This window comes from Nesoenas mayeri, assembly GCF_963082525.1.
Source record: "Nesoenas mayeri genome assembly, chromosome: 2".
NCBI classification, from domain to species: domain Eukaryota; kingdom Metazoa; phylum Chordata; class Aves; order Columbiformes; family Columbidae; genus Nesoenas; species Nesoenas mayeri.
In genome coordinates this window covers 154,399,940-154,426,948 of record NC_137543.1, presented here as the reverse complement: position 1 = coordinate 154,426,948, position 27,009 = coordinate 154,399,940, and the positions used below count along the sequence as shown (strand labels likewise).

Sequence of the window (27,009 nt, the reverse complement as noted above, 5' to 3'; positions counted from 1 at the left end):
CTGTTTTTCAGCCTCAGATTCGGGTGCTGTTGAAGTAACGTGCCTCTGACTGTCTAGCTTTTAGTTATAACTGTATAACTGGCTCCCTTTTTCTATTTTTTTTCCTTGTCCCTCTACGACCAGTTGGAGAAAAACTGTTATCTTCGTCCTACAGGCACAGCATGGAGAGATAAAAAAGCAATTCCAGTGCCAAAGCTCAAAGTCTACCTGCTCAGCCTTCAGCCACCACCCTTTCTTAGCAAAAGCTGATGGTGTCCTAAGCCTGAAACCTCCTCATGTTTTTCTTGAAGATTTCCCTAAACATCCCTACATGTTCTGTATTCAGAGACAGACAACCACCAACTCGTGTTCCTGCTGATAGTCACCAATGAGGTGCTCAGTGCCCATTTTCACCTTCAGAGACCACCAGGAAAAGGACCATGTGCCTAAAGATGGTCTCAGCTTCTGCTGGAATGGAGCAGCTGCAGGTTCACATGCTCCAGTGCCTGAAGGCTTCACAGCAACAGTGCTCTTTTCAGGTAATCGAGTGCCCAAGTTCTGCTTCTAAATCTAACTCTAAGTAACTGACCCAATTTAAAATGGAGAATTTATTGGTAGCTACCAATCCAGTTTGAATTTACATCACTCCTTTTTAACCTCAAAACTTCTAAATACTATTGTCTCAGTATAGGAATATTATCAAATAGTATTTAAGGATGCTGTTGGTATGGCTGTATCAAGGCTAGCTGTAGTACAGAAATCATTGCTCAATATGTGGTTAAAATGGATTCCATATCTTTGCAAGTTTCATGTTTAACTCCAGGCATTTTATTAAGACTGGTGCTAAAGATAAGCTTTTAAAATAAACATACATGTGTTGTTCTCTATTGTGAGTAAAGTGACCCATAATCCCAACTTTGCCTAGTTTTCCTGTTTTAAAAATTCTTTGGGATTTTGCAGACCAGTACTGCCTTCCTTGAATTATTTCAGGTGAATAATTCTGATGCCGAGGAAACATTTTATTGGCACCTCTCTCACCTCCCTGTAAAATCCATTCATATTTTAAAAACAGAAGAAAGCCAGAAATTTGCCACTTTCCAACTGTCATTTTCTGCTTATAGCCTACTTTTGGAGCATTGCCAGAAGCTGTCATCAGTCTGCTCGTGATGTATATATGGCTCTTTCAGTGTAATGTATGGCTATGGACAAGACATAGGCACATGAAAATAACAGCTGCTGATTTTGCTATCAATACGCTCTTTGACCTTGACCCCTGGCTGGGAACCACTATATTATTAATTCAAATCTCACGTTGTCTCTTCTCTTCACTTGTAATATATATTTGTGTAGGCTTTATTACTAAGCACGGGTTCCAGCTTTCACAGATTGGGAGTAAAATCCCACTGCTAGCATGACAACCCCAAATCCCACTGCTAGCATGACAACCCCAAATCCCAATCTGTCTGCCAGGTTTCTCATGGGAGCTACTTACTCTTTGTGTGATCTCAACACCTTCCTCCCGACCCAGCACAGGAGCAGAACTAATATTCGAAAGCATTAAATTTACCTTTAGTGTAGGATAATTTTATTTAAAACCACTAGCCTAAATCCCAGTTTAATTTAATTGCCAAAACACGAGCCCTTGTTGTAGCACAGACACATTTTTTTTTGGTGTGAAAGCATAGCTTCTTGCTTAGAAAGATTTATCTGATATTAATGACAGAGCTGCATTTAGATTGCATGAATCAGTACGTGCCATAAACTGCTTGAAGACTCGTTAAACCTGATGAATTAAATAACCCTCCTGGGCTGGAGAGAGATGTTGCTATTATAGTTTATGAGATGTCATATATCACATCTGTTTGTTATTGTTCTATCCTTGTTATTTTATGTGTAAAAGGGGTAATGCCAGCAGGAGTAAGTCCTGCTTATTTTGAAAGAAACAGATGCTCCGCAAACAGGAGACGGTGCAAAAAGCCTGGAAATAGGGAAATCTGCTGAAAATCTCTCTGACAGCCTGAGGAAGCACTAGAGGACTTGTCGATATGGAGAGGGAGCCTTAAGAATATTATTGTGGAGTGGTTATTATACTTTTTTTTTTTTTTTTAAAGTAAAACAACTTGCATGTATTCTGATTTTAATTCCTTTCCTTTTGAGTGCTCTCCCTTTGGAAGTGTGGTCACAGGAGTGCTTATCCTCTGCTTCGCTGTCTTAGGTTGGAGTCTGGAGCCCGATGATGCTGATACACATCTCCTTCTGCTCCCCAGGGGCACTGGACTGTGGCCCAGACCTGCATTTCAGTGGCTCTCCAAATTATTTAAGGTAAATCCTTTTAAAATTGCAGGCCAAACATGGTTTGCTTTGTGTTATCTATATAAGCATTTATTATTATTATTATTATTTTTTTTAATTTTAATTTTTATTAGCTGGTAGCACAATTCCTCCCGTTCTCAGGTTTACACTTTCGATCGGTCATGTATGTGTTGGCTGGCTCAGAGCAGCTCCCATCAACCCTGAGCCAATTCCCGATGAAGTCAATGGGTTCCGAGCCAGGCCAGTTGCCCTTGGCTGTGAACTGTAAAATAAATATTTCTCTTAAACACGGAGCATCTTGACTATCCCAAGAATGTCTCAAAAGCCAATCTAGGCTATGTCAGCTCTTCTTCATATGCAAAGGGGAAAAATCCTTTCAGACCCGAGGCATGGGAAGTATGTAAGGCTGAGATGTGTCATTGTCTAAACTTTGGGCAGGGTGGGATGTTAGGGAAGGTTTCCAGGGAACCAGAAAAACTTTCACAAACTTACTGGCTGACTTCCATCGCAAATGTCATTCCAGATATGGCAGAGAATTAAGCAGCTCTATAGCAAAGTAAAAACACATCCAAAAATAAGGATTGTAATGCTTATATTTTATTGTTAAATGTTAAAAATTCAAGTGCTGTAAAAGTCAGTGAGACTGGGGAAGAGACTTATGATCCCCTGCAGCATTTAAGTGAGTAATTTTTATTGGGATTCTGCTTGAAAACAAGTGTTTAGATGCATTTAAGTGTGTGAATTGTTTCCTAGCTTTAGGAGGGACTAATCTTTAAGTTACATGCAACATGCTTTGCTAAACTGTGGATGAAATGCCTTCCACCTGGCCAGTGATGGGTCATGCTGTGATGAGAACAGAGTATCTCTGACTTAAAGTATCTGTTTTAAGTCTAATACACAGATAAACAAAGAAAAAAGCTAATTTTCAAAGAAATACACCTAGGACTTCAAAAATCCTCACTTAAGCTACATAAAATTATTAAAGTAAACAAATATTCAATATCTCTGATAGCTAAAGCTCTGCCGAACTAGAACCAAATACTTAAATTGGTCCTGTTCTGCGCAAGACATTGTCCTCTAGTGATTCTCCTCCTAGATGTCCGTTTACTCTTTTCTCAGCTCTTTCCATCCCTCGTTGGCCTTGTTCCCCAGGCCCCGTATTGTCTCAATGCTGACAGTTCTCTGGGTTACTGGATTCTGTGGGTGACAAGCACCCGTGGGGAGCTGCCTCCATGGGCCCTGCTGTCTAAGCACCTCCTGCAGTCAGTGGAGCCCTAGTCGATGCGATCAATTGACTCTCAGGAATATTTAAGCTCATCCTGAGGCCTGACCTACCTTTGACCAGCTGACTTGCACTCTGGGCTCCAGTGGTTGGACTGACATTGACTGTAACGGGGTCCTACACACCAGTCACCCTGGCAGACACCTCGAATTCTGTGTCCTAAGCAGGAGTTGAATCCTACCTTTGCTGTCCAGACTAAAATCCTGGTGAGTCTTCATGAATGTCCAGCCATTGTTTTTTGTTAATTTTTTCATCTTTCCTCCTTTCTACATCCTTTCCCAATCATGGCAGGTGATAACCCTATTGTCCTGTCACTCAGGCTCCCGACCTGGCTATTGTATTATTATATCTGAGATTTAGGTGAGCTGTGATTACTGAAATCCCAGTGCTTCTTGATTGTTGACATTTTTAATAGCCAATCCTTCCTAGCAATGGATGCAGGTAAATATCTCCTCCAGACACCCAGTATTTCACACCTAGATCCTTAGAAGTTCCTTTCTGTTGCCTTTGAGAAACTTGGTCCTACCCTCCTCCTATTCATGGGCTATCAAAGGTCGTTCTCTAGCCTGGATCACCTTTGTTCTTCCACATTGGCACCTCTTCCTCAAATACACTGAATACAAGTTTCTTGCTTTGGCTCTCTGGACGTACCTTCTGCACCAGCTTTTGTTGCTGGGGTGCCATCATCCCCTTGTTAAATTTTCTAACAAGCACTCATACTTCTTCCATTAGACCCTCGGGCTTGGGAGAGACATCCTGCAAACAGCCGCAAAGCAACATTATTACCTGCCTTCAGAAACTCTTATTTAAATTCTCCTTTGCTGTAAGCCTTGGGAAAAAAACCCACCTTAGACATTACACAGACTACACGAGCATATTACACTTAATAATATATTCGTTAATTATTTCCCATATTTCCTATGTATTTTTCTAATGCCTTGATTATAAACTCTTTGGGGTAAGAAACTCATTCAGGGGTTATTAGGACTCCAAGAACTGAGCGACGTAAATACATAATCAGAATAAATGTGGAGGGTGCTAACTCTTTCATTAAAGGACGTGCCTAAATTTCCTGTTGGTTGAATGCCGTGAATTCCGTAGGGAGCTGTGAGTGTTGACATCAGTTTGCCTAAATCATTGCCATTTTTTTCTAAGGTAGTAAGGCGTGTTGTTAGTTTTGGGAGACATAGAGAGCACCTCATTTCAGTCAGCAGTATAAACCAACAGTTTTGTCTTCAATGCTGCATTTTTTGGAGAAGCCACTGGAGGGACACCTCCACTACAAAACTAAAACAAACCGCAACCTGCTCCAGCCCTTCCAGCCCCATCCACTCCTGCTCTGTCTTGGATGGAAGACTCCGTCCTTATTTCAGGTTAAAAACCAAAGACCTAACATCACCTAAAGTTATTAGTTCTATAAACATAGGAGGAAAAGAAAGGAAAAGAATTATTTTGGGTTGCTTTGGACTAGTGTTAAGGCTTCATGGGGAGGTCATCAGGCCTGCTCCTCCACAGCCCAACTTGCCCTATGCTGAACTGAAGCGGGCAAAGGGTGCAGGACGGGGCCATGAACACCCACAGCACCATCTGCAGCCACCGGACACATTCAGGCAACCACATCATCTCTGATGGCCAGGCTGTTCCTCTCGCTGCTGCAAGTTTTTGGGAGTGATGTCCATAGCAAAGCTGGATTTCCCTTTTCTTTTTCACATCAAGTCCACCTGTTTTATTGCAAGTCAACTCTTGCCAAACCGCTTTTTTTTTTTCTCAGCTAAATAAACGAATATTTATGGTCACCCACTACTTTTCCATAAAAAAGAATAGTCACCGAGAAAGTGGCAATCTGGGAAAGATATGCCAAATGTGTCTAAAACATATCTCTGTGCAAATACAATTCTATTTTTGTCTGAAACAGAAGGCAGGAAACATTTATATTCCTGAGTATCTAAATTTATCTTGAAAAGAATATTTATTAAAGTCGCCATAGAAACAGAAATTTAGAAGTATTACACTTATTCCAGTTGTTACAATTACTATTTCCTCCACAGCATGATCTGTCATATAGCAAATAATGAACACCTCAAGATCTAGTATAATCTTATTCCAGAGATTTTCGCTCTTTGATGGAAAAACATCCAGCTTTTGTGGCATGTCAAGCCACCCTTTCACATCTCTGCTTTAAATCACTCAACAAAAAGAGAAGAAAATATGGAATATTTACCTGGAAGTAAAGATGCAAGGACAAAGTCTGAACTTGCAGTGTGTAATTTTAGGGCAATATCCAGGAGTGTTTATCACCTTTAAAAATGCTTTTTCATTTGCTGATTAAGCAAACCCCATGGCTCACTACACAGTTAACAGAGAGTTTGCTCTGTCTGGTGCTCCAGAGGTCTCCCTAAATCACATCAACAGTTGTCACAGCTGCTGCTTATAAAGCCATTTTAAAAATGCCCCACTGCTGATTTGCAGATGACCATTTTTGCGGCATGACACCATTAACCAGAGCGTTGAACTGTCCTGGCCCGGACGGTTTGCGGGGCTGACAAAGGGGATTCCACACGCTGCGTTCCTGCCCCATCGTCGCCCTGTGGATGCGCTCGACTTGGGAACTATTTTGGTTAGCAAACCTTTTATACACAAGCATCCTACAAACGCCAGACTCTGAAACAACCGCTTTCATGTGCTAAAACACAACTTCTACGGTGAAAAATGTTCTGTAAACAACTAAACAGTCTGTGCTCCCACGTTTACTTGGTGCAGCCTTTCACACTAGCTATTTAGTACAGTAGCTACTTCAGATTAACAATAAGAGTTTCATCATTTATGATACGGTTGATATAACATCCTATCCTGAAAGCTTCACGTTTTCTTATTGGATGTATTTTCTAAAAGCGACAATGTAATCCTGTATGCACAGGTTATATTTATCACAGCTGGCTTAGACAGAGACAGAATTAATTAGGAAATGTCTCAAATGTCAGATCATTAAACGAAATTGTAAAAAGGTAAATTGTAGTCTTCAGTGAGCAGATATCTCACAAAACGAGCCTTGAAACAAGTTTGCAATATTCATTTCTTCTTTGCAATCACTTATAGGCACAATGTATATGGTTTCACATAAGCACTAAAACTTTCTCATTTGGTGTGAAGGTCAGCATAGAGGTCGTGATGAAGAATTTCTTTTTATCTCTATGGAACGACTAAACACTTAACAAATATTTAACTTGCATTTTACATTACTATTGAATAGACTTTTCTTCTTCAAAAAATCCCCCTGCACTAGATTTTATTTCAGTTCTTCTCAAAAATAGATAGGAATAAACTGGGAAAAAACAAGGTAAACATAACAAATAGCTAACATTTAATAAATTCTTCCCTTTTTACTGTTTTAATAATAAAAAAGGTACTGTAGTAGTGAAAAAAGGAAAATACAGCATATTTTTCACTCATTCCATCCCAGGTATCAACTATTCTAGCCTGAAATCAATATTTAGACTCAGCAGTAGAGAGGCATTTTAGTTGGAGAAACTTGTAATATGCTTTTAAAATCATCAATGTGAGGTCTGTTATTTCAGCGCACTATTCGATGTCAGGGACTTGCATGAGATTTCTGTGTCAGGATGCATTTATCCGCATTACAAAAGGTAACGAATTAAGACAGAAAGCAGCATGTGGGAAATAGGATATTGTTTTCCTCCCTTCTCCCTCTTTTCTTCACAAAACAATCTGTTTATCCTGACCCAGTTCTAGCCACGGTGTCAAGGCAACATGTTATGAAAAAGGATGTTCTGAAGGGGCTCCTATCCGTTTCTCAGGGTATTTTGTAGGTCATTTGAGGGACATATGGACCCTTGTTGTTCACTGACTTTGCAGTACTGACACGATGCAGAACATGCCAGCGTCCACGTGCGAATGCAGGTGGGTAAACAAGCCCTTCTGGCTGCAAGAGCTCGTGTTACTGAGCTGCAGTGAAGGAGGAAAAACACATTAAAAATCCGTACACAATTTCTTCCTACCGCTTCTGGTGTTTGGAGGACATATCAGACCCAGAGGCAAAGGATGCAGTGGAGAGTAGCAGGGAGAGTATGTCAGCGTCATGTTGAGGTTGTATTGTATATTAATGTCAAACATAGATTCTATAAAGCAGTGGTCCCAAACACACCTGAATTTATTTAAGGGGCTTGTTTCTTTTTAAGATTCCTCTCAATGTTGCAGCTTTTCTGTGGGCACCCAGCTGCCTGGCCTCAGTGTGTTAAAATCTGTGCGTCTGGCACTTCCCCCACCCATAAACTGCTAAGACGGGCTTGGGGTTCGCCACCCTCACAGGGACCCTTCCCTGGGGTTCCTCTTTAATCGTGTGGTCATAGAGATGGTCTCTGGTCCCCCTTTTCTGCAGAATAGGTTGCAGAACCCTTTCCTGAACTTAATGAGTGCTTGGAAAGTGAAACAACTTATGTGGAAGGTGTCCATAATTTTTTCCCTATAAAGGATTTTTGACAGTGCCATCGCCGGTCCCTCCCACAGTCCCCGTAGACTTTAGAAGACGGGTGTTTCCACTGGAAAAGTGAAGATATATTCCTATTCTCTCTTTGTTTCCTTTGCACAGTGCTGGAGAGGGGGACTGTGCTCCATTCCATTCACTTTCCCCATCCTAAATTCACTGAGCGAGAGGACATCACGTCTTGGAGAGTAGATGTGCCACCACACTTGGTAAGTCACTCCCTGGGACTGCACTAGAGGTAGGAAGAGACAAAAGAAGCCAGTGTGCTGTAGGTGGTACATGATGTTCAGATGCCAAAACTTGTAGATATGAAGCTGGATAGCTTTGAAATTCAGGTTTCAGTGCTGCCCTTGTGATTCATCTTCGTTAGATTGTGTCAGCACATATTGGTACCCACAGGTATATGTACGGCAGCCTCACCTAAGGTATGAGATGATACTGCTGTGTTCATAACCTGCTGTAACAGAGAAAATGTTTCCACCTAGAACTTGGCAATTCTCCACTACGCCATCAGACTTGCAGTGCTCAGCGAGACAGGCAGTATATGCCAGTAAAAAATGTCTGTGTGCTTAAAAGAATCCAAAAGGGACTGACCGTCAGCCTCTAATCTCCCACCAATCTGGCTGAATTACTTTCGTTCAATCTTCCTTTGTGTTCTTACCTGATATCACACTTATCCCTTCATGCACATTCTTCCTATTCAAAGTGCAAGTCTTAGTCATCTGTTAAGAGGGTACAGTGAATGTTACATGAGTGTATTCTTGGATTTTTTTTCTTTGTGAACTGTTAAAATTGCTTCTTAAGGACATGAATGCTTTTCTGGCTGTCTCCAATCCTCTGTCTTCGTTTTTGACACAGAGGACATTTGAGAAGTACAGGCCATGTTGCACGGGAACATGGGATGTAGGAAGCTTAATGTATGAATCAGATGTTCTGTTTTATTCATAAAGAAGAAATAATTGAGGATTTTGTTTTCTCTTAAATTAATCCTTTGGTTAACAGGTTGATGCTGAGCATTTTTTTAAAAGGAACATTTTTTTTTTGAGACAGCAGTAGTAATAAAGGGTCTATCTGCTTTTTGTTTCATATTAGCAATGATTAGCCTGAAAGAGATATCAATTATATTTGTATAAGGACATTTTTCCTCTCTGTTTTTAGCCCTGTGTGCTGCACTGATTAAGGGGTATTGATCTTTGCTGCCATATGAAAATGGGAAAACAAACATGAGCTCAGTGATTGTATAAGATGTGCTCGAGGGCCACAATTCGAGCCAAGAGGAACACTTGGTGGATTACTCAGACCATGCAGACAAGTCTATCAAATGTACAACGTGTCATATACAGATTTCTGTTTAGTGGACCTTTCTGTCCCAGCCTCCACATTTATCACTGTCTCCCTGACAGGAGCTCTGCCCTGTTATCCTGACTTGTATGTCATTTATCAGTGTTAAGTACAACAAAAGAGTATCTCTTTAAACCCCCTTTACCCTTTCCCATGCTTCTACCCTTGAATAATGATATCTGTCCCTGCAGCCACGAATATTCCATTTCATCCTTTCCTTTGTATTATGTTTGTTGCTCAATAAATGATTAAAATGGCATTAGTGCACTTTAAAATGAAAATTTTTATATTATTGTTGAAGTCATACGTAAGAGAAGAGATAAATGCATTTGGGTGCTTTTGCCCCCTTTTTAGGCCTGTCAAGTCAAAAGAATTTTGTATAAAGTAACCCATCCACAAAGTCAAAACACAGTAATGTCAACTCAGCCCAAATCACACAGCCCCAAGTACAAATCTGAATTTTCATCCATGGGTATAAATCACTGACTCCAAAGCAAAAAGAGTGAATTATGACATAAACACAGAAATTAAAATAGCATTAACGGTCTTTGAACATTCTTTTGCATATGACTATTCCATTCATTTTACTCAAGAACAAAGTGGGATGTGGGAGAAATGCACCACAGAAATCTTAAAAAGGTTACATAAGAAGTGAAAACAGTTGCTGGAAAAGATGGTTCCAAGCAACATTTCATTACTATGTCTGCTGCCAAGTTTTATAACAATGGACTGTCTTTATAGAAAGTTGGTATTAATAACATGCTGAAAATCATCAGCTTCACAGAATTTATGTCTAGCTATCGCCTTGCAAGACATTTTATAGAGATGTGTTAGCAACTCTGTATAACAGGTACGGTCCAGGCTCAGGTTATTAATTATAGCTTGGAATTTGAATTTATAATAAATATAAACCCTAAACCAATTACTGGTTTGCAACTTTGCTTCTCATTCTCTCATGTGTACCTACACATAAATCATCTGGTTCTTACACCTCCAGCTCTGTTTTCCAGACCTATTTCCCTGTTCTTTTTCCGAAGGCAGAAAACGTCTTGTCCTCCCTGTTTTGCGCAGCCTCCTCATGCTCAAACGTGCCCCCTCGTGCTCCTCATCTCTGTCTTATGTCCCTTGAGGCATCACTTAAAGGATGCTGAGACCTGCTCACTGCTCCAGATTTGGGTCCTGAGAGAGTCATCAAGTTCGCTTACAATTGTGTAAGATACGCCAAAGCCCCTCTGACAAAGATGGGTAAGTGGCTGCAGAGTGAAAGATCCTGATGCTGAAGGGATGCTCAGGGAGGGGTTACTGGTTGAAAACCAGGTCACCAGCTCCTGAAACTGGTACACCAGAATATAAGCAGAAGTGGAAAGGGAAGACTTATTTGGAAGGTAGAGTGTCTCCAGAAGCTCTTGATTCCTAGGTCTGGCAGCTGAAAAGGCTCTTGAGAGGTCTAGGTGCTGGACGTTGGTTGCCATCTCTGACTAGAGATGGCTTTTGGTTTTGTTTTTGTTTCCTTGTGACCATTTGCTTTCAATGCGGTAACTAAGTGCCTGACCATATATCTTGCCAATTGCCTCCTTTCTTGTTTTGCCATTGAGTTTGCTTGATCCCCTGTGTACACAGGTCTTGAATACACTTAGCTGAAAACTGGAAGATTTTTCCTGAGTACAGGAATCAGTTTCTGGACCAGGCTTTCAGTACTGGAAAAAAACAAAACAAAACAAAAACACAAAAAAATCCGATCAACAAACTTAACAGGTTTACAAAAGGAACCATATGATGGTGTTTGCAGCATTTGTGTGCTGGCACGGCAGACTCTGTGGAGTCTCAGACTTCCCTGGAGGTAGAGTGCTGTCTGCTTCTTGTTGACGAGTTGCTATCATAGACTGGAGATCTAGGAATTAGTCTTTCACAGAGGTTGCCACTTGGCAATATACATTTTCCAACTGGCAAGCAAATCTCAACTTCTGACTTCCCCAGGAGTATCTCTGGAGGGCAGTGAGGTGGTCTGAAGACGCCTTCTCTGGCTGCTCTCCAATGATACCACCAAAGGGTCCATCCCTCTGTGTCCATCAGTGTATGGTATGTTTTAGATGAGCTCCTACCCAGACAAAATTTTACTCAAAGACAATATGTCAGCAGTTTTTCTAAAACAGAGGTGGTGGATGTCCCACCCCTGGAGACATTCCAGGCCAGGCTGGACGGGGCTCTGAGCAACCTGATCTGGGTGAAGATGTCCCTGCTCATTGCAGAGGAGGTGGACCAGATGATCTTTAAAGGTCCCTTCCAACCCAAACTATTCTATGATTCTATGAAAATGGGATGCACTGACCTAACAGCCACTTGTCAGTAGAAGAAGAACCTACTCCTTTCTCTTTCCTCCACCTCTGCTCCCTGCTACACACTCTTGTCATTTGCTGTGTGGGAGGTCTGAGTCTTTCTGGATCTCTCCACAAATGCATACAGCTCAGTAACAACAAAAACATTTTTTACCTTGGTTGTTGCCCAAAAATTACAGAAGTCTGGACTGACAGGCAGCAGAAGGCTATGAGAAGGGTCTGAGGAAAGCTAGAGATTGTGCATAGGAGACGGTGGGAACATGCGGCTGAAAGTAAGGAAAGGGCACAAGACATGTCTCCATTTTTAAGGCAGTAGCGAGCCATTAGATCAGCCCACCAGACCATGATAGTTTAATACATCCTTAGCTCTACTAGAAATACTGCTCCTGGTACAACTGAAGGCAGCCTCCTCACAAGTGCCCCAGGCTGGTGGCTCATAGCCACCATCATCATCATGACCACATCACATCAACTCATGACCTCTGGTCATTTCCCAGTGATGAGCTCCCGCCTTACAGGCAGTGTTTTGGTTTTAGTTCACAGGATCACAGAATGTCAGGGATTGGAAGGGCCCTCAAAAGATCATCCAGTCCAATCCCCCTGCCGGAGCAGGAACACCCAGATGAGGTTACACAGGAAGGCGTTCCAGACATATCAATTAGTATTTTGCACCTTGAATGAATTTCATCCTATTTCCATTATTCCAGTTCAAAGTGTCATGCAATTCCTTCCATACAATGTAAAAATTCTTCTCAGTTTGGGAACACCTCCCAGCTTTGTGCCATCAATACCCATCATCAACATGTTCTGACATTTGTGTCAATTTAACATTTGCGTTTAGGCTACACTTTCAACAAACCACATGCTACTTCATATACTCTGATGGGGGATGACTTAACCCCACGTCGTCACTTAGTACAGCATTTGATGTTAAATACCCTCCCAGCAAGATCATTATAACACCCACTGAAATCAAAAGGGGTCTTTGCACTGATGTTAGTGTGCCAGGCCACCACACTCAATAGGCTCAAAAGTTTAAGATCAATAAGTGTAAGGTGTGAAGAAAATGGTTTGAACATGCCAGGTTTTTTTTTTTGGGGGGGGTAAATTTCGTAGCTTTATGTTGATCAATACAATGGGAAAAATAGCACCCTGTGTTTAAACAAAATTACAGTGAATTGCTCAAAGGCAAAACAAAATTCTCTGCTCAGCTGTTTGGCTCACATTCATCTCCCTTTACTCCTATAGAAGTGACATTTTAATTAACTGTGTCAGGTGGATGTGTAACATCTCTGCTGAAAAGCCTGTATCTGCTCAGCTGTGTGTCATAGTTTCCATACCGCTAACGTCTACAAGAGGTCACGCTTTTGTGGCAGGAGGATCCAAATTCTGAACAAATACTTTATAACGCATAATCTGCCTAAGCTTTTCTTCTACTTGCACAAATCTATGGGAAAGCTGTGATTTCCTTGGATTATTTAAATACTTTTTTTTTTTCTATGAGCAAGCAAAAAAAATCCTGTAGCAGGATAAAAAATAATTTATTTTGTGTGTAATAAATAGTTTTGCTTAGGACTGGCTGCCTAAATGGCGGTGATTTTGTTCCTCGAGTGAGTGCTTTTAGCTATGAATACTTAAGCGTGCAAATGTAAACCGCTCCTTCTGAAAATATATGTGCAGCTCTGAGGTTCACTTTCTCTGAATGTTAATGGACACAGACTTCAATCACATGAATATTCAAAGAAAGTGAACACAAAAGCAGTGCAAGTGTGGTTGAAGCAAACAGCTTGAAAAATGTAAGTCCAGAATCACAGCTTCCCCTCACCCCACCAACATGAGTGCCTTAAACTTTCAGAGCTTTACAGTATTGACTGGATTCTGAATTTTTCAGGTAAATATAATGTGATACAAGCCATGAGACTCCTCAGAGTCTTATGAGGAACCTATCGGTTGTGTCACAAAGTCTGATTTGGATCTGAAGCTTTCATAGTCAACTGTCAGCTTAGACCTAGATGGGAAGGCTGTGGTGCGGGAAATACTTCTGCTGGGATGACAAGGAGATGGTCAAAGAAGAGGATCACTGGCTTTGTGAGAGTCCCTTGTCAAACCAGGAATGAGGGTGAGCAAGCAGGGAAATAATGTGTGAAATCCTGTGAAAGGTGAGGGATGAGGGTGAGCAATACTTTTTCTTTTCTCTTTTTTTTCAAAATAACCAAGTGTGTTGCAGTTTCAATTGCAAGTGTGTGATTTTATCATCAGTGAGTGGGAGGGAGAAATGAAGGAGAAATGGAAATCTATATATACGCTTATATATGCACTTGAACACATATTCTCAATCTGTCACCTTAAGACGTGCCCACTTAGCTGCAGCTGTGAGTGGGAACCTCTGAAAGAGTCACCGAAGCAGGAGTGGGCATACAAATATAATTAAACTCCAGGAGGCTGGAGTGCTGCATTTTGTTATTCAGGAACTTTCCTGATGCATTTTAATTTTACCAATAAAGAAATCACACACAGACACACTCTACAGGAAAAGAACATTGGAGGTTATGAACGAAACCAGTTAAAATTAAAGAGAAACAATTCAGACCTTTGGAAAAGCTAATGACATTTTTCCAAGCACATTATGAACATAAGATCAGTGGGAGCTCACCATGCAATGTGATCTGAGTAAATGGTATCCCCACCAGGGATAATGGGGAAACTGAGGCACATAAGTGACTGGGACTCTGATCCTGCAAAGCACTTGAATACATGCTTCAAGCATGGACCATTCTCACTGACGGCAATCACGGCTTTCCTGAACTAACTGTCTGGTTTGAATCCCTTCTCCTTAAGACAGGGCTAATGTGATGGCTACACTTCGAATTACCCTATGATTAGAAATAGGCATATATTGACTTTGCTGAGACAAAAGCTACACATACGGCTGAAGACCACAACATGAGACTGTCAGAGATGGGCTTGGGGTAGAGATACTCTTAAGAATACTAGATACAGCTATCACTGATTTGATGGCAGGACGGAGTGAGGAAGAGCAAGGACTGAGGCTGGTAGGTGACGGACAAGATACAAAGGTACGTAGGAAGCCTCACAGAGATGCACTGTTGAATCTGTGTTGCTGTTTCAATGGAGATTAAATGTAGCATCCTTACTTACCTTCCAGAATATGAACGAGCCTGGGCTTCATAGATACCCTTATACTACATCAAAGAAAGCAGGGGATACTGCAGAGAGGCCCTTTTTATGCCCTCAGTCACTTCACAAGATGGGCAAGAAACCGCAGTTCAGAAATAGGGCCATTTCTTTGCAGTATGTTCCTTTCCAATCCTCTTCTTAAAACCCAAGTTGAAGCTGCAGTGAGTAGTGCAGTCTCTACGGTCATAATCTTAATTTCTTCATGTCACCTTAATTTCTACAATGCAGCAACTTCTTCAATAGCTTCAAACGGAATATGGATTATATTTATTTACTTAGATAGTAGGAAGGGTTTGAGTAATGTAGTCATTCTATTAGGTCTTGATGTCTGTTATAACAGCTTAACAGCTGCCAACAGACCCTCAATAATCAAATCCAAATGCATTTTCAAGAAAATTAAATATTACCTTTCATTATACTGTCTTATTGGCACTATGTCAACTGCCGTTTTACTGATACTCCTCCAGAAAAGTGAGATCTGATAAAAATATGTATTTCAGTTTACATTATTTATAGGAATTTTATTTTTAGTATTCTGTGGCTGACTTTGTAAATGTCTCATCATGATAATAACTGCATTAAGACCTACCAGAGCTCTAGCCCACAAGGTCACTTGCTCTCTGTGTGGTTCCAACACAGAATAACTCTCTCTCTATTCTACTCAGTGTCAGCACGTCCTGCCTCTTCTGGAAATGCTACCAAATTACTTGGAGATGGTATAAACACATCACTGAAATAATTTTGCTTAAAAGGATTGTGAACCTTGACATGTGAGGAGATTTGCTTTGATAACTTCTGGAAAATTGCTGGAAAGGCTGGTACTGCCTGGCTGCTCTTCCATTTTTCTTCAATGAGAGGATTTGGTGAAAAAGCTGAATTTGAGAAGGTTTCGTCTCCCCTAACTTGAGTCATTTAGGAAGCAGACACAGTCTGCACCAGCCACGTGGGGTCCCTCTACATTCAGTGAAGAGGAAAGACATCTTCATCCCTCTGTGGGCTCTCAGAGCTTATGCTGAGGGGCCACCTGTGATTTTGGACAGTCCCTCCTCAGGAAGACTTTTCCTTGACTGTGGTTTGCCAAAAATCTTGCCTTAAAAAAAAAAAAAAACACTGACAAAAAGATTTGCTTTAAGTGTCTTTTTCACAAAAACCTGTGTTCTTTGAAAATTTCTGATCCTTCACTTTGAACAGTATCCAAACATTGAAATAAAACCTAAACTATGTCTTGTTGCTAATTTTCTTTTCCCATATTCCAATGCTCCCTGCTTTCTCTTCATTTTTCTCTTTATTTTGTTTTGCTTTTCCAACAGTGGGAAAACAGAACAGAAAATACCAAGAGAGAAGAAGATTAAGCCTATTGAACGACACTGTTCAAGATTGTCTGAACATACAGCTGGGGACCCACTCAGGACTCTCAGGGCAAGTATGGTTTTACCATGGGATGTTCTCTGCAGAGCTCTATGGGATTAGGTGAACAGGCTTAACTCTTCACTTTCTACTCAACTATTAACCCCTAGCAATCTGCTCTTCATGCTCCTGGGCTTCTCTGAGTTCAAGGGGTAAGACAGAATTTAGGCTAAAGGCTCATTTCTGCCAGATTTGGGCCTTGGCTACACATAGTCTGCTTTCATCCATCTAGTGACTTCAAGCAGACAGGATGCTTCAAGCCAGACAGAGCAGCCTGGTTGATTATTCTGCAAATATTTTGCTTTTTCAGATTTGCTTACATATCAAAATATGGGTTTAGCTGATAAAAGCCAACAGCTCCATCAGAGTCCATTACAATCTATCAGGCAAATATTCAGTAATTTCCAAATTAGTCCATGGACAATACATTCAAATGATCTTTGTAATCTCTATTGTAAAAAAAAAATAAAATCCACCATTATAAGAATTACCTAAACATGGATTTACCAGGCAGATATCTTACAATGTAAATGACCTGTGTTTGGATAGGTAGAATGCATATCAAAATGCATGCTCAAATGAGAGACCGTATTGACTCTTTCCGAGCTGTTATGGTCTATTAGATAAATATTATCTTGGTTCAGGACTGTGGGAGTTTTCTATATGCACAGTTTCCTGATAAGCCATATGGACTCTCAGATAAAATTGTGTCTTCCGATTTAGAAAGTGATATGGCCGAAAAGCTGTAATGAGTATGAGGAAGCTCCTGTTAACCAATTAATCAGAATGTGTCACTGAATGCCCCCTCCCCTTTTTGTGGTAGTATGTACTATAATATATATCCAGTAAACATGCATTTCTCAGAGGTATTGTGACAGTATCCACATGCCAAGGGCATAGCAACCAATCCTCGTACAACAGTTGTGGCTTTATTTGTATCCCTATGTTACTGTGATTCCAGTCATCTTTCTGTTTATTTCCCCTCTTGTTAATACAAATGCACGTATACTTACAACCACGGCTCACCAATATTAACAGAAAGAACTTCACTGATTTCAAAGGCGTGAACTTCAGTCACACATTGCCTTTTCTCACTTAATAATAATGTACTAAACACATCTTCAGTCGTCAATGGCAAACACAGTGGATTTACGTCATCTGCATTGAATGGCAGCTCCAGGGATCCCTGCGTAACTTGCAAAGACTTGACACAAACTGACTAAGGCTGGGTGACAAGAGCAGAACCATCAGCCAAAGCCACATCCTAGTTTTGTAGGTGACACACCAAGCAACCTCTCCATCCTCAACAAACACAGGGATTTGTCCAATGCATTTGGTGTGCAGGTGGTGAATTCCAGGTGGTTTAAAGTGACTGCGTCTTAGAGCTGACTATTCGTTTCATTCTTCGTACACCTTGCAAAAGTGGTTTCTTGCTACTACCTAAACAACTGCTATGTGAAGAGGACATAAAAGGACATTATTTCTGCATAAATCAAATTTTATCCAGCTTTTCCTTATGGTTCAAGGAACAGATTTTCTCCCGAAGAACACCACAATGGCGTACCTACACAGCATGTTTCAGCATTATGCAGAGATAACCAGGGTACCTCAGGGTACCACAGGCCTTATAAATGACACCTGGGGCACTTCACCCTAACTGTTGCTCAGAACAGGCAGCATATCAATGCTGTATCTTGTAAAATTTTGTAAAATGAGCTAAAATTGTCTCCCAACAGAAAAAGTACCACATGGCTGCTGGGTAGGATGCTCCCAGCTAGCTGGGGAGGGCGATTCTCACTTTGGGAAAGGGATGGTCCAGATACCGCCAAGGCCACGAATGCCATTACATTATTGCTCACAAATGGGTTAAAGCAGCTTTATTTTAAACCACTGCTTATTTTACCTCCAGATCTTTGAAGCTCAGGCAACAGCTGGCATATTAAGAAAGTAGTTTTAGCAGGTGAGGAATGTAACTTCATTTGGTCTTCTGTTCCATGACTTTCTTGTTATCTTGGTATTACTTAAAAGTAGCTCTGCTTTGAATGGCGAAATTCATTCTCTGAAGCTTGCTGCTGAAATGTAAACATCATACAACTTTGATTTCCTATGAATAGAGAACACATGCTGTTACTGAAAAGAACATACAAGATTGCCACGCTTTTAGAAATCCAGTGTTAATTCTGAGTTGGGATTGGTAGGCACAATAAGCTTTTGCCCATTCGTTGTGGTCAAAGATAATTTCCAAGCCTCTACAAAAACTGTACGTTGCAGGCCTGTTTGGATTCTTGTATTTTATCAGGAGAGCAGTAATTCTAGTCCCTGGTCTTTGCAGAGGAAGCTGTAGTTGCAGATGTTGTTCAATGCTGTTGCGTACCTTTGCGAAAAGGACATCAGCATCTTGCTTGTGCTCACATTCACAGCCATCCTCCATGGATCAGTGTTAAGATCCTCAGCTTTAAATGGCTCTGCCATGCCATGTGGTGAATGCGCTGTTGATGCTTTTGTAGGCCAAATTACACAATGTTGTTGCTCTGCACTTAGTACAAGTTTTGGCTTGCCTTTGCTTTTCCAGGCTCCAATATTTTATGCAGCTTATTTTAAATAATTTTTAGAAAAGGAAAGAGCTGAACATTGCTAATAATGTTCCAAAGTTCTCCTAAAAACTGCTATGACTAAAAAAGTTGGTCAGCAAAACTCTAGGTAAGGGGACAGCCCCACCCCCCATTTCCAACATCTAAGTCATTTGGGAGGAACTCTCAGTGATGGCCAGAGCATAACTGGCAGGAAATAACACACACACTTTATTCTTGCTGCCACGATGCAGGTTATTACAAGAACTCAGCTCATTTTATTGAAATAACCATTTTGGAAACAGGCCGTGTTAGTGCATCTTGTATTTCAATGCACCTTCGGCATTGTCAGGCTGTAAACGCACAGAGCGCTTTGCAGCCGGCCGCTCTGCAGACAGCCGTCCTTCCATTCTCCAGGAAAAGCTGTTCTCAGGAGATTTCCAGCACAGCCTATGCGCTGTTCAAAAGGCTTGGATAGGCTTGAATAAACATCTGACCTTCTTGAGGAAGAAAATGTAAACCTCCCTCCCCTCCCACCCCAGCTGTGACTCTTTTGAGGTTCTTTTCTACTATTTGTCTTTATTTATCAAGCAAAGACAATAAATTTGACCCTGTATAAGAACAGAAGACTTTCAGACTTAAAGAAGATTTCAACTATAACGGAAACAAGTGAAGAAGTTCAGAATTGTGAATAAATATGAAGTTTGTAGGAAGGAAGTTTTCACTTTAAGATTTTACACTGTGAAGAATACAGGGAATAAATCAAAACCTTCATGCTTCTAGGTGTACAGCGTATGATGAACTCCATCCCCAGCTCAGTGTGACAACTGCTGTTATAATTATATTGCAGGTTTTCTGGAAGAAATGCAGAAGCGTGTGGCTTGATCAGCCAGAATCTGGAAGGTCTTTCATGTTTCTATTTTACTAAAGCATTGCTATTTTCAACCAATTTTTACGTGCCACATCAAATCCAAAAGTAACTTTTAAATGAAATGCATGCCTTTTCAGTTGTCTTTTTTCACTGAACATTTCATGTCCTCCTTCGACTTGTTCTAGGTTCAGCCTCCAAGCGAGTAGCGAGGGAAAATCAAGCTATTTAAAAATAAAACAGATTACTTCTGCACAGCTTTCTTTAATCAAAACCATTATAACTGATGGCTCAGAGCCTTGATTACACCTCTTCAGAGGGCACCCCTTGATTTTGTGTGACATCCCTGATTATTTTATTTACTTATTTATTTATTTATTAGCTTTTACTTTCTGCCTTGATTTCTAGGTCACCGAGTTGAGGCTCTTTCTTGCTTTAAATGGACTTGCTTGCTTCTCTGTGGCAGGTTATTTTTCTTAGAGGGGCTATGAAGTAAACATGTCCCTTTTTAGACAAAAATTCCCGTGATCACATATTCCTGGAGTTCTTTCTCCTTTTTTTCCCCCCATCTAGCCCCTGTGGAGAACAAGATTGGACCAAGAGTCATTCCTCACGACCTCTCCCGAGCCCCCGCGGAGCTAAGGGCCAAAAGGTCATTTTCTCAGGTTCCCTCTGGAGGGAGAATCCAAAGGTCATTCCCTCCCTTTCCAACTCACCCCAAGTGCATCTGAGAGACATTTAAAACTCCTTTGAAGAGGGAGGGGAGAGATTGAGTCCATGTGCTCTACCTACTGTCCCTCAACAGCCAAGAGATGTGAACAAGGGCAGTATATGAAATGTTTACCTCGAAGCTCAAACCTACTCAGGCCCGGCCTCAGGTTCAAGGTTTGGCACTTCGTGAACTGCAGCAGGGAAGGGCAGAGATCGCTCACACAGCTAAGAAGGGGGCCTAACCATTTCTGATTCCTTTTCAATTACCTGAACCAGCCTTTTCCTTCCCACAGTCCCCAGGATCCTCCTTCTCCTCCCAGCTCTGGGTTTCCCTAGTAATTAAGCAGATGCCATTAGGGAGTGGTGTTGAACAGCCTTGAACCTCCTGATACTCCTGGTTCTTGGGAACTGAGCCACAGGGTTTTATGAGTCTCCTTAGAAAACAAACCCAGATGGACTCACACAGCCTCACCTGGAGCTGCTGCTGCCCTGTCACCCACAAACCCCGCAGACCGGTTCTGGAACCACTCTGCATTTCCCAAGACAGAAGTAAATAGTCAAGTTTAGAACCTCAACACTTCCTCCTCATCTCTTTCAAGGAAAAAGCCTTTTTTTTTTTTCTTGCTCTCCAAATGACGAAGTTAAAGAGGGAGATTTCTCATCATTAATTTCTTTGACCTGCTCGAGGAAGGAAGGAAGGAAGAGAAGAGCAACAGTTATTTCACAAGGTCCCCCGCAGAAGGGGGGCACCGAGGGTCACTTCCTCTCAATCCGCCCCCTCCGAAGGGGAGCAGCGAGGCTGTGTCAATGCCATAGTCCCTTTTGTGGTGGACAGGCAGCCGGGGGTCACCCCCTGCCCAGCCCTGTGGACACACACACTCTCCTCCCCGCTCGCTTGCCCTCCCGCATGGGGGGCAGGGGAGATTAGTTCCTTTTTCTCTCTCTCTTCTTTGTGTAGAGGGAACTCACAAGTCACTACCTGGGCCTCTTTTGGAAAGAGGCAAGAACAAAAGGGCAGCTCCTACGGTTCTTTTTTTTTCTGAGGATGTTTCGGGCTGCTGGGGCATAGTAGAATTAGCCGAGCAACGCTTTAAAATCCACATAAATGTGAAATGCTGAAGGTTTTGAGTCACTTGGAGGTTTTGGTGACACCACCCAGCACAGCTGCAAATCCACGGTAAAATCTCTACTGACTTGTGAGTACACACCAGCCCTGAATTTGGGGAAAACACGAAGCTCCTGTGAAGCACTGTAAGAAAGTGATGATCATGTGAAATACACTGGAAAATTCAGATTCTGTGTTATCAGGCAGGAAACAGTAAATAAAAACAACTGTCCTGATTGTTGTTTGGGGTTTGAACTGTTTCAGGTGACTCCCTTACAGCCTGATCTGCATCCTTTGAAATAATGTAAGCGTTCTGGCTGAATTTCATGTGTTTTAGGTTAGGCCGTGACCAGTCTTTACATTAGTCTCTGGGATGATCTTTAGGGAGCTAATATGGAATTAAAAGTCCTCGTCAAGAGCTGTCTTTTCACAGATTAATCCCTACTTCTTTCAAGTCTTGGGGCCAAATTCTGTTCAGAGATAGGGGTTTGCAGTCCCCATTACAGTCAATGAGCCAGTCTTTCCCACCTCCAAACCACAGACAAGGGACATAAGCACTGTGTAGCTGCTTACCTTGAAACAAGAATTTGGCCCTAAGATTGAAGTAGAAAACACACTTTTACTGTAAAGGTATCCTACAGTTTCAGCCTTCACTGTATTAAATGACAGAAAGAGCAGCCTGCCTGAAAAAGATGCAGAGACTTTCTACGTACTCATAAGACTGAGTAGAGAAACTACTAGCATAAATTAATGTGTACCCAGATCCTCAAATTGTAGGTAAGACCTTCCTTCCTTCCTTCCTTCCTTCCTTCCTTCCTTCCTTCCTTCCTTCCTTCCTTCCTTCCTTCCCTCCTTCCTTCCCTCCTTCCTTCCCTCCTTCCTTCCCTCCTTCCCTCCTTCCCTCCTTCCCTCCTTCCTTCCCTCCTTCCTTCCCTCCTTCCTCCCCGCCTCCCTTCCTCCCTTCCCCTTCCTCCCTTCCTTCCTCCCTCCCTTCCTTTTTTCCTTCTCTGTCTCTCTCTCTTTCTTTCCTTGTTTTCTTCTTCCTTTTTTGCTCCTTCCCACTTCCTCTGCAAAGTCAGAACGACTTCTCTTAAGGCAGATGTTGACCCCTGGCACTGTGATTGCAGTCTGCACATTTGAGCACACTGGAATAGCTCAGATCTTTCCCACCCAGCTCTTGAGATGACACATTGTTTCTATAGAAGCAGTAGCACTTAAACGTGGAACAACACCGGTTTTATGCCCTAGGTGAAATACGTCTGTGTGATGCTGTGTGGCCTGGGCAGCAAATGGCTACAAAAGGCTTTGAGGTCCCTGTGTAAACGTGCAATATTGTTATTCTACAGCACCTCACCACTGCGGAGTTGAGGACTGACACTGTTCATCGGTGCCTCAGATGACCCCTCTTATAAATGAGCGATTTGGCCTTTGCAAATAGAAGTGTCATATTCTTCTACATACTGGGTTGCAGGTAGGTGGGCCGCTGGTTCTCTGCACAGCACTGAGCTTTTCTGCCTGGCCCTGGAGCCACTTCAGGGTGTAAGGGGAACAGGACCCGCTCTCTTGCACAGACTCGTGGGACTCGTTCAAATTTCCACCCGTGCCTGTGGATCTGTGGCTCTGCCCTGGAACGTTCTGCACTTCAAACTGAGCACACGAGGATCCTTTACTAATTGTGATGATTTCATTATTGCCACACAGTGCTGCTTGTTAAGAACACAATGAATTTCACTCACTGCAGTATCCTTTCCGCCCTTCCCTCCCCAAATGCGAGGTACAAATCCACTTAAAAAGCAGAGATCTTTTGACTTGTAATGGAAACTTTCATCCGCATAAGAGGATAAGAAATTCATTAGCTTAAGTTATGTGATTGCAACAGCTCATTAGAGAGCACTGTGCCTTTCAGAGTGAGCATGCCTCCAGCCCTACGTTGAATCTGTCAAAGTTAAGGATAAAGGTATGGGACAATTTAACCATCCTGGAAGACAATTTCTTATTTCTAACTATGCAGACCACAGGGTTCATTAAATGACTTTAATGAAGTCATAGGCCTGACATTCAAATCTTCATTTGTGTCTAATTGCAAGCAAAATATGAAATTGCTAAATTGATCCTTCTTGCCAAGAAAGAAAAATAAAAATTTTAATTTACAGTCAGCAATTATATTTTCAGATCCATTGTGCCTAAATGATTCTGGTTTGGGATATTTTTAGGATGAAATAAATATTTTGATTTCAGGTTTAACTGCTGCAAAATACTGCTGTAAAAATCTTAACATGGCTTCTCTTCAAACAAGTGAAAAACTGCCCCTTCTACACAGAAAACAGTAATTAGTCCTACTAATTTGTTGAAAAAAAATAATGATTAAGCGGAGTTCTGAGCCTTTGTCAGATCAAGAAAGTTAGCGATCCGGAATTTTTTCATCTGTGGAATCTCAGGAGTCATGGCCTTGACAAAGCAGGTTGTTTTCAACATTTTATAAAATATACGAGAGGAGATTGAAATGTGTTTTTCAATCTTCCCCTGGCAGCCTTCACGGCTTTAGTCAATTTATGCATCATCTGTTAAAGTTCAATGTGGGGCACTGGGTCCCAAAATGTACTTTGAAGCATCCATAGCAAATCTTCTAATCTCCACTTTCACTATCTGAGCAACATATGCATTAGAGTGGAATTTGGGATCGGCTTTTAGGTTGAGGGGTGAAACGCTTTCATAGATAACCTAGAGTATCTTGGCTTCAAGTGTAATGCTCAGGTTTGGATAAATGATTGCTTTTCATTTTCCCCACAGATAAATGATAAAAGATACAGTTTTATACTAGGATTTATAGACCTCTGTACCCGCATAGACATGGGCATCAAGTTTTTCTTTTAAAATGTACGTTAAATACAAATACTGCAAAAGCACATATTTCCTTATGTCATTCTGAGAAAAATCATATTATTTTCCAGAGCTTGATGGTTGCAGTAAGTCACCATTGTGTGACTTTAGTGACCAACAAGCTTTCCTGGCTTTGCTATTCTTATTTAATCTAAACAAAGCTCAATACCTTTCCTTTCCCTCAAAGAAAGGAAATCACACATTTTTGTGTGTGTAGCAGTATTAGGACTTTACACCATTTAACAAAACTTCACAACAGAATTCCATGCATGAAGGCTCAATGATTTCTGCACTTCTGTTTCCAAGTACAGTTTGCACTACAGCAGATTTTTTGGTTGTTTTTGCAACTATTCTGTTTCCACAATTCCTGCATTTTTGCTTTGTTCTCCTGTATGTCATTTGAGAACAATGACTATGTCATGTAAGACAAACTATTGCATGGAAGAGCAAAGTCAGAACACAGTAATTATTGTTGTAGAGCACAACTGAGGAAAAAAAATCTGGTTATTAAGCCATTTTATTCAAAAGTAATCTCTCAGTTATAGACTGTCACAGCAAGTTGTAGCAGAGTATTTCTGCTTCATAAAGACCAACAGAATACAAAATAATGTTTTTTGAATTATAGAGTTACTTGCAGTTAAGAATCTTTATTAGGAAAAAAAACCCAACAACAACCAGAGATGTATATAGGTTTTGTGCCAGGTAGGTACAAGGCATTTTTACTCAGAAAAGTCCTCCTCAAGCTACAAGTGTTTTAAAAAAATATACACTTGTCTGCCACAAAGAATAAATAAATAATGATTCCACTTCCTCCTGATCAAAACCCACCGCACCTTTTAGCATCAGCATGCATTGTTACAGTTTGGCTGGACAGATGTTCAAAATTACCTGATTCCCACAAAATAAATTCAGCCGCCTCCCCCGTGCAGCTGCTGCCCACCACAATTAAGTACTTCAGAGAACAAGAAGCCAGGACTTCTGAATTTTCGAAGTATACCACTAATTTTATGTGTAATTGGTAGGCAAGTCTTGGGCAACTGTGCCTTGCTTTTTTTTCCTGTTAAAATCCATGTTTATAAGTGGTTTGAGATTTCAAGATGAAAGGTACTACCAGGAGTAGTTACAGCCAGGCCTTTGCTGCTTCTAATTGCAGATCAATGGCAGATATAAAGACAATTAGAATCAGAAGCCAATATTCCCAATGGAGCACTAAATGTAGTAAGTCTTAACTTCCACGTTACTTCTTTTTGTGCAAACAGTAGAGCAGTAGCCAGCCACACACTTCAGATACATGAAACTCTAAAGCTCCCCCGTGCAGCTGCTGCCCACCACAACCATCACTACCACCATCACCACCACCACCATCTCCACCACTACCATGACCATTACGACCACCAACACCATCACCACCACTACCACCACCATTACAACGGATAAGAACAAAACTAAATGAAGAAAGAGCTACATGACTTTTGTTAAATAGCAGCACAAAATGACAATGTGCATGCTCAAGAAATTAGGTCACGAAGCCAACACTGGGAGGGGGGCACCAGGCTGCGAAGACCACTGAGGACCACTAGAGACCCCTGATGAAGACTCTCGAATACCAAAGAAGGACTTCCGGCAAAAGGCAGGATTATGTAAGTAATTTTTGTTTCATGCTTTAAGTGGTAGAAACAAATGAATATGTAATAGGTGTACGTAATAAATACCAAGAAGTGTGAATCACGTGCACACTCGATTAGAGGAGCAATCCTCTGAGTGTCCGGTGCACTGTAATAAAAGTGCCTGCTTTTTAACACTTTCAAAACAGTGTTAAAGAGTCTTTTTGCTGACTTTTTGGTATCAAAACCACCACCACTACTGCTACTACCACCACCAATACCACAACTGCTAACACCACCACCAGCAACCTGGAGTACTGCGTGCAGTTCTGGGTGACACAGGATAAAAAAGATATTAAGCTGCTAGAGAGTGTCCAGAAGACGGTTATGAAGTTGGTGAAGGGTTTGGAGGAGAAGCTGTATGAGGAGTGGCTGAAGTCTCTTGGTTTGTTCAGCCTGGAGGAGGCTGAGGGGAGAGCTCATGGCGGCTGCAGCTTCCTCACAGGGGGAGGAGGAGAAGGCACCGAACTTCGCTTTAGTGACCAACGACAGAACCTGAGGGAATGGCAGGAAGATGTGCCAGGGAAGGTTTAGGTTGGACATTAGGAAAAGGTTCTTCACCCAGAGGGTGCTGAACACTGAACAGGCTCCCCAGGGAGGTGTCACAGTCCCAAGCCTGACAGTGTTCAAGAGGAGACTGGACAACCCCCTCAGACACATGGTGTGAACTGTGGGGTTGTCATGTGCAGGGACAGGAGTTGGACTCGATGATCCTTGTGGGTCCCTTCCAGCTCAGGCCAGTCTATGATTGTGCCGTTAACACCACCACCCACCCTCCCAACGCCCAGCACCCATTGACAGCGCAGACTCCCGGCCGTTGGGCGACGGCACCTCGGACTGTGCCGCCCCGCCCG

The 27,009-nt window shown here is 41.7% G+C and overlaps 1 protein-coding gene across 6 annotated transcripts; it reads left to right on the top strand.

Moving 5' to 3' along the window:
- The first annotated feature begins 265 nt into the window (after nt 1-265).
- On the top strand, nt 266-26,120 carry LOC308038116 (uncharacterized protein). 6 transcript variants are annotated; one of them, XR_013921900.1, is made up of 6 exons: nt 266-518; nt 2,195-2,301; nt 8,181-8,284; nt 13,644-13,871; nt 16,261-16,369; nt 22,958-24,604. XR_013921900.1 is itself a non-coding variant. In XM_080340397.1 (4 exons), exons 1-4 carry the CDS (start codon nt 420-422, stop codon nt 23,009-23,011), a joined length of 369 nt encoding a protein of 122 aa, XP_080196523.1. In that variant the 5' UTR covers nt 266-419; the 3' UTR covers nt 23,012-24,604. The 6 variants fall into 6 exon arrangements, 1 of the variants encoding a protein (XP_080196523.1); XR_013921897.1 differs by lacking the exons at nt 8,181-8,284; nt 13,644-13,871 and adding an exon at nt 25,751-26,120 and having other exon boundaries at nt 22,958-23,082; XR_013921898.1 differs by lacking the exons at nt 8,181-8,284; nt 13,644-13,871 and having other exon boundaries at nt 22,958-23,082; nt 23,164-24,604.
- The last annotated feature ends 889 nt before the right edge of the window (nt 26,121-27,009 follow it).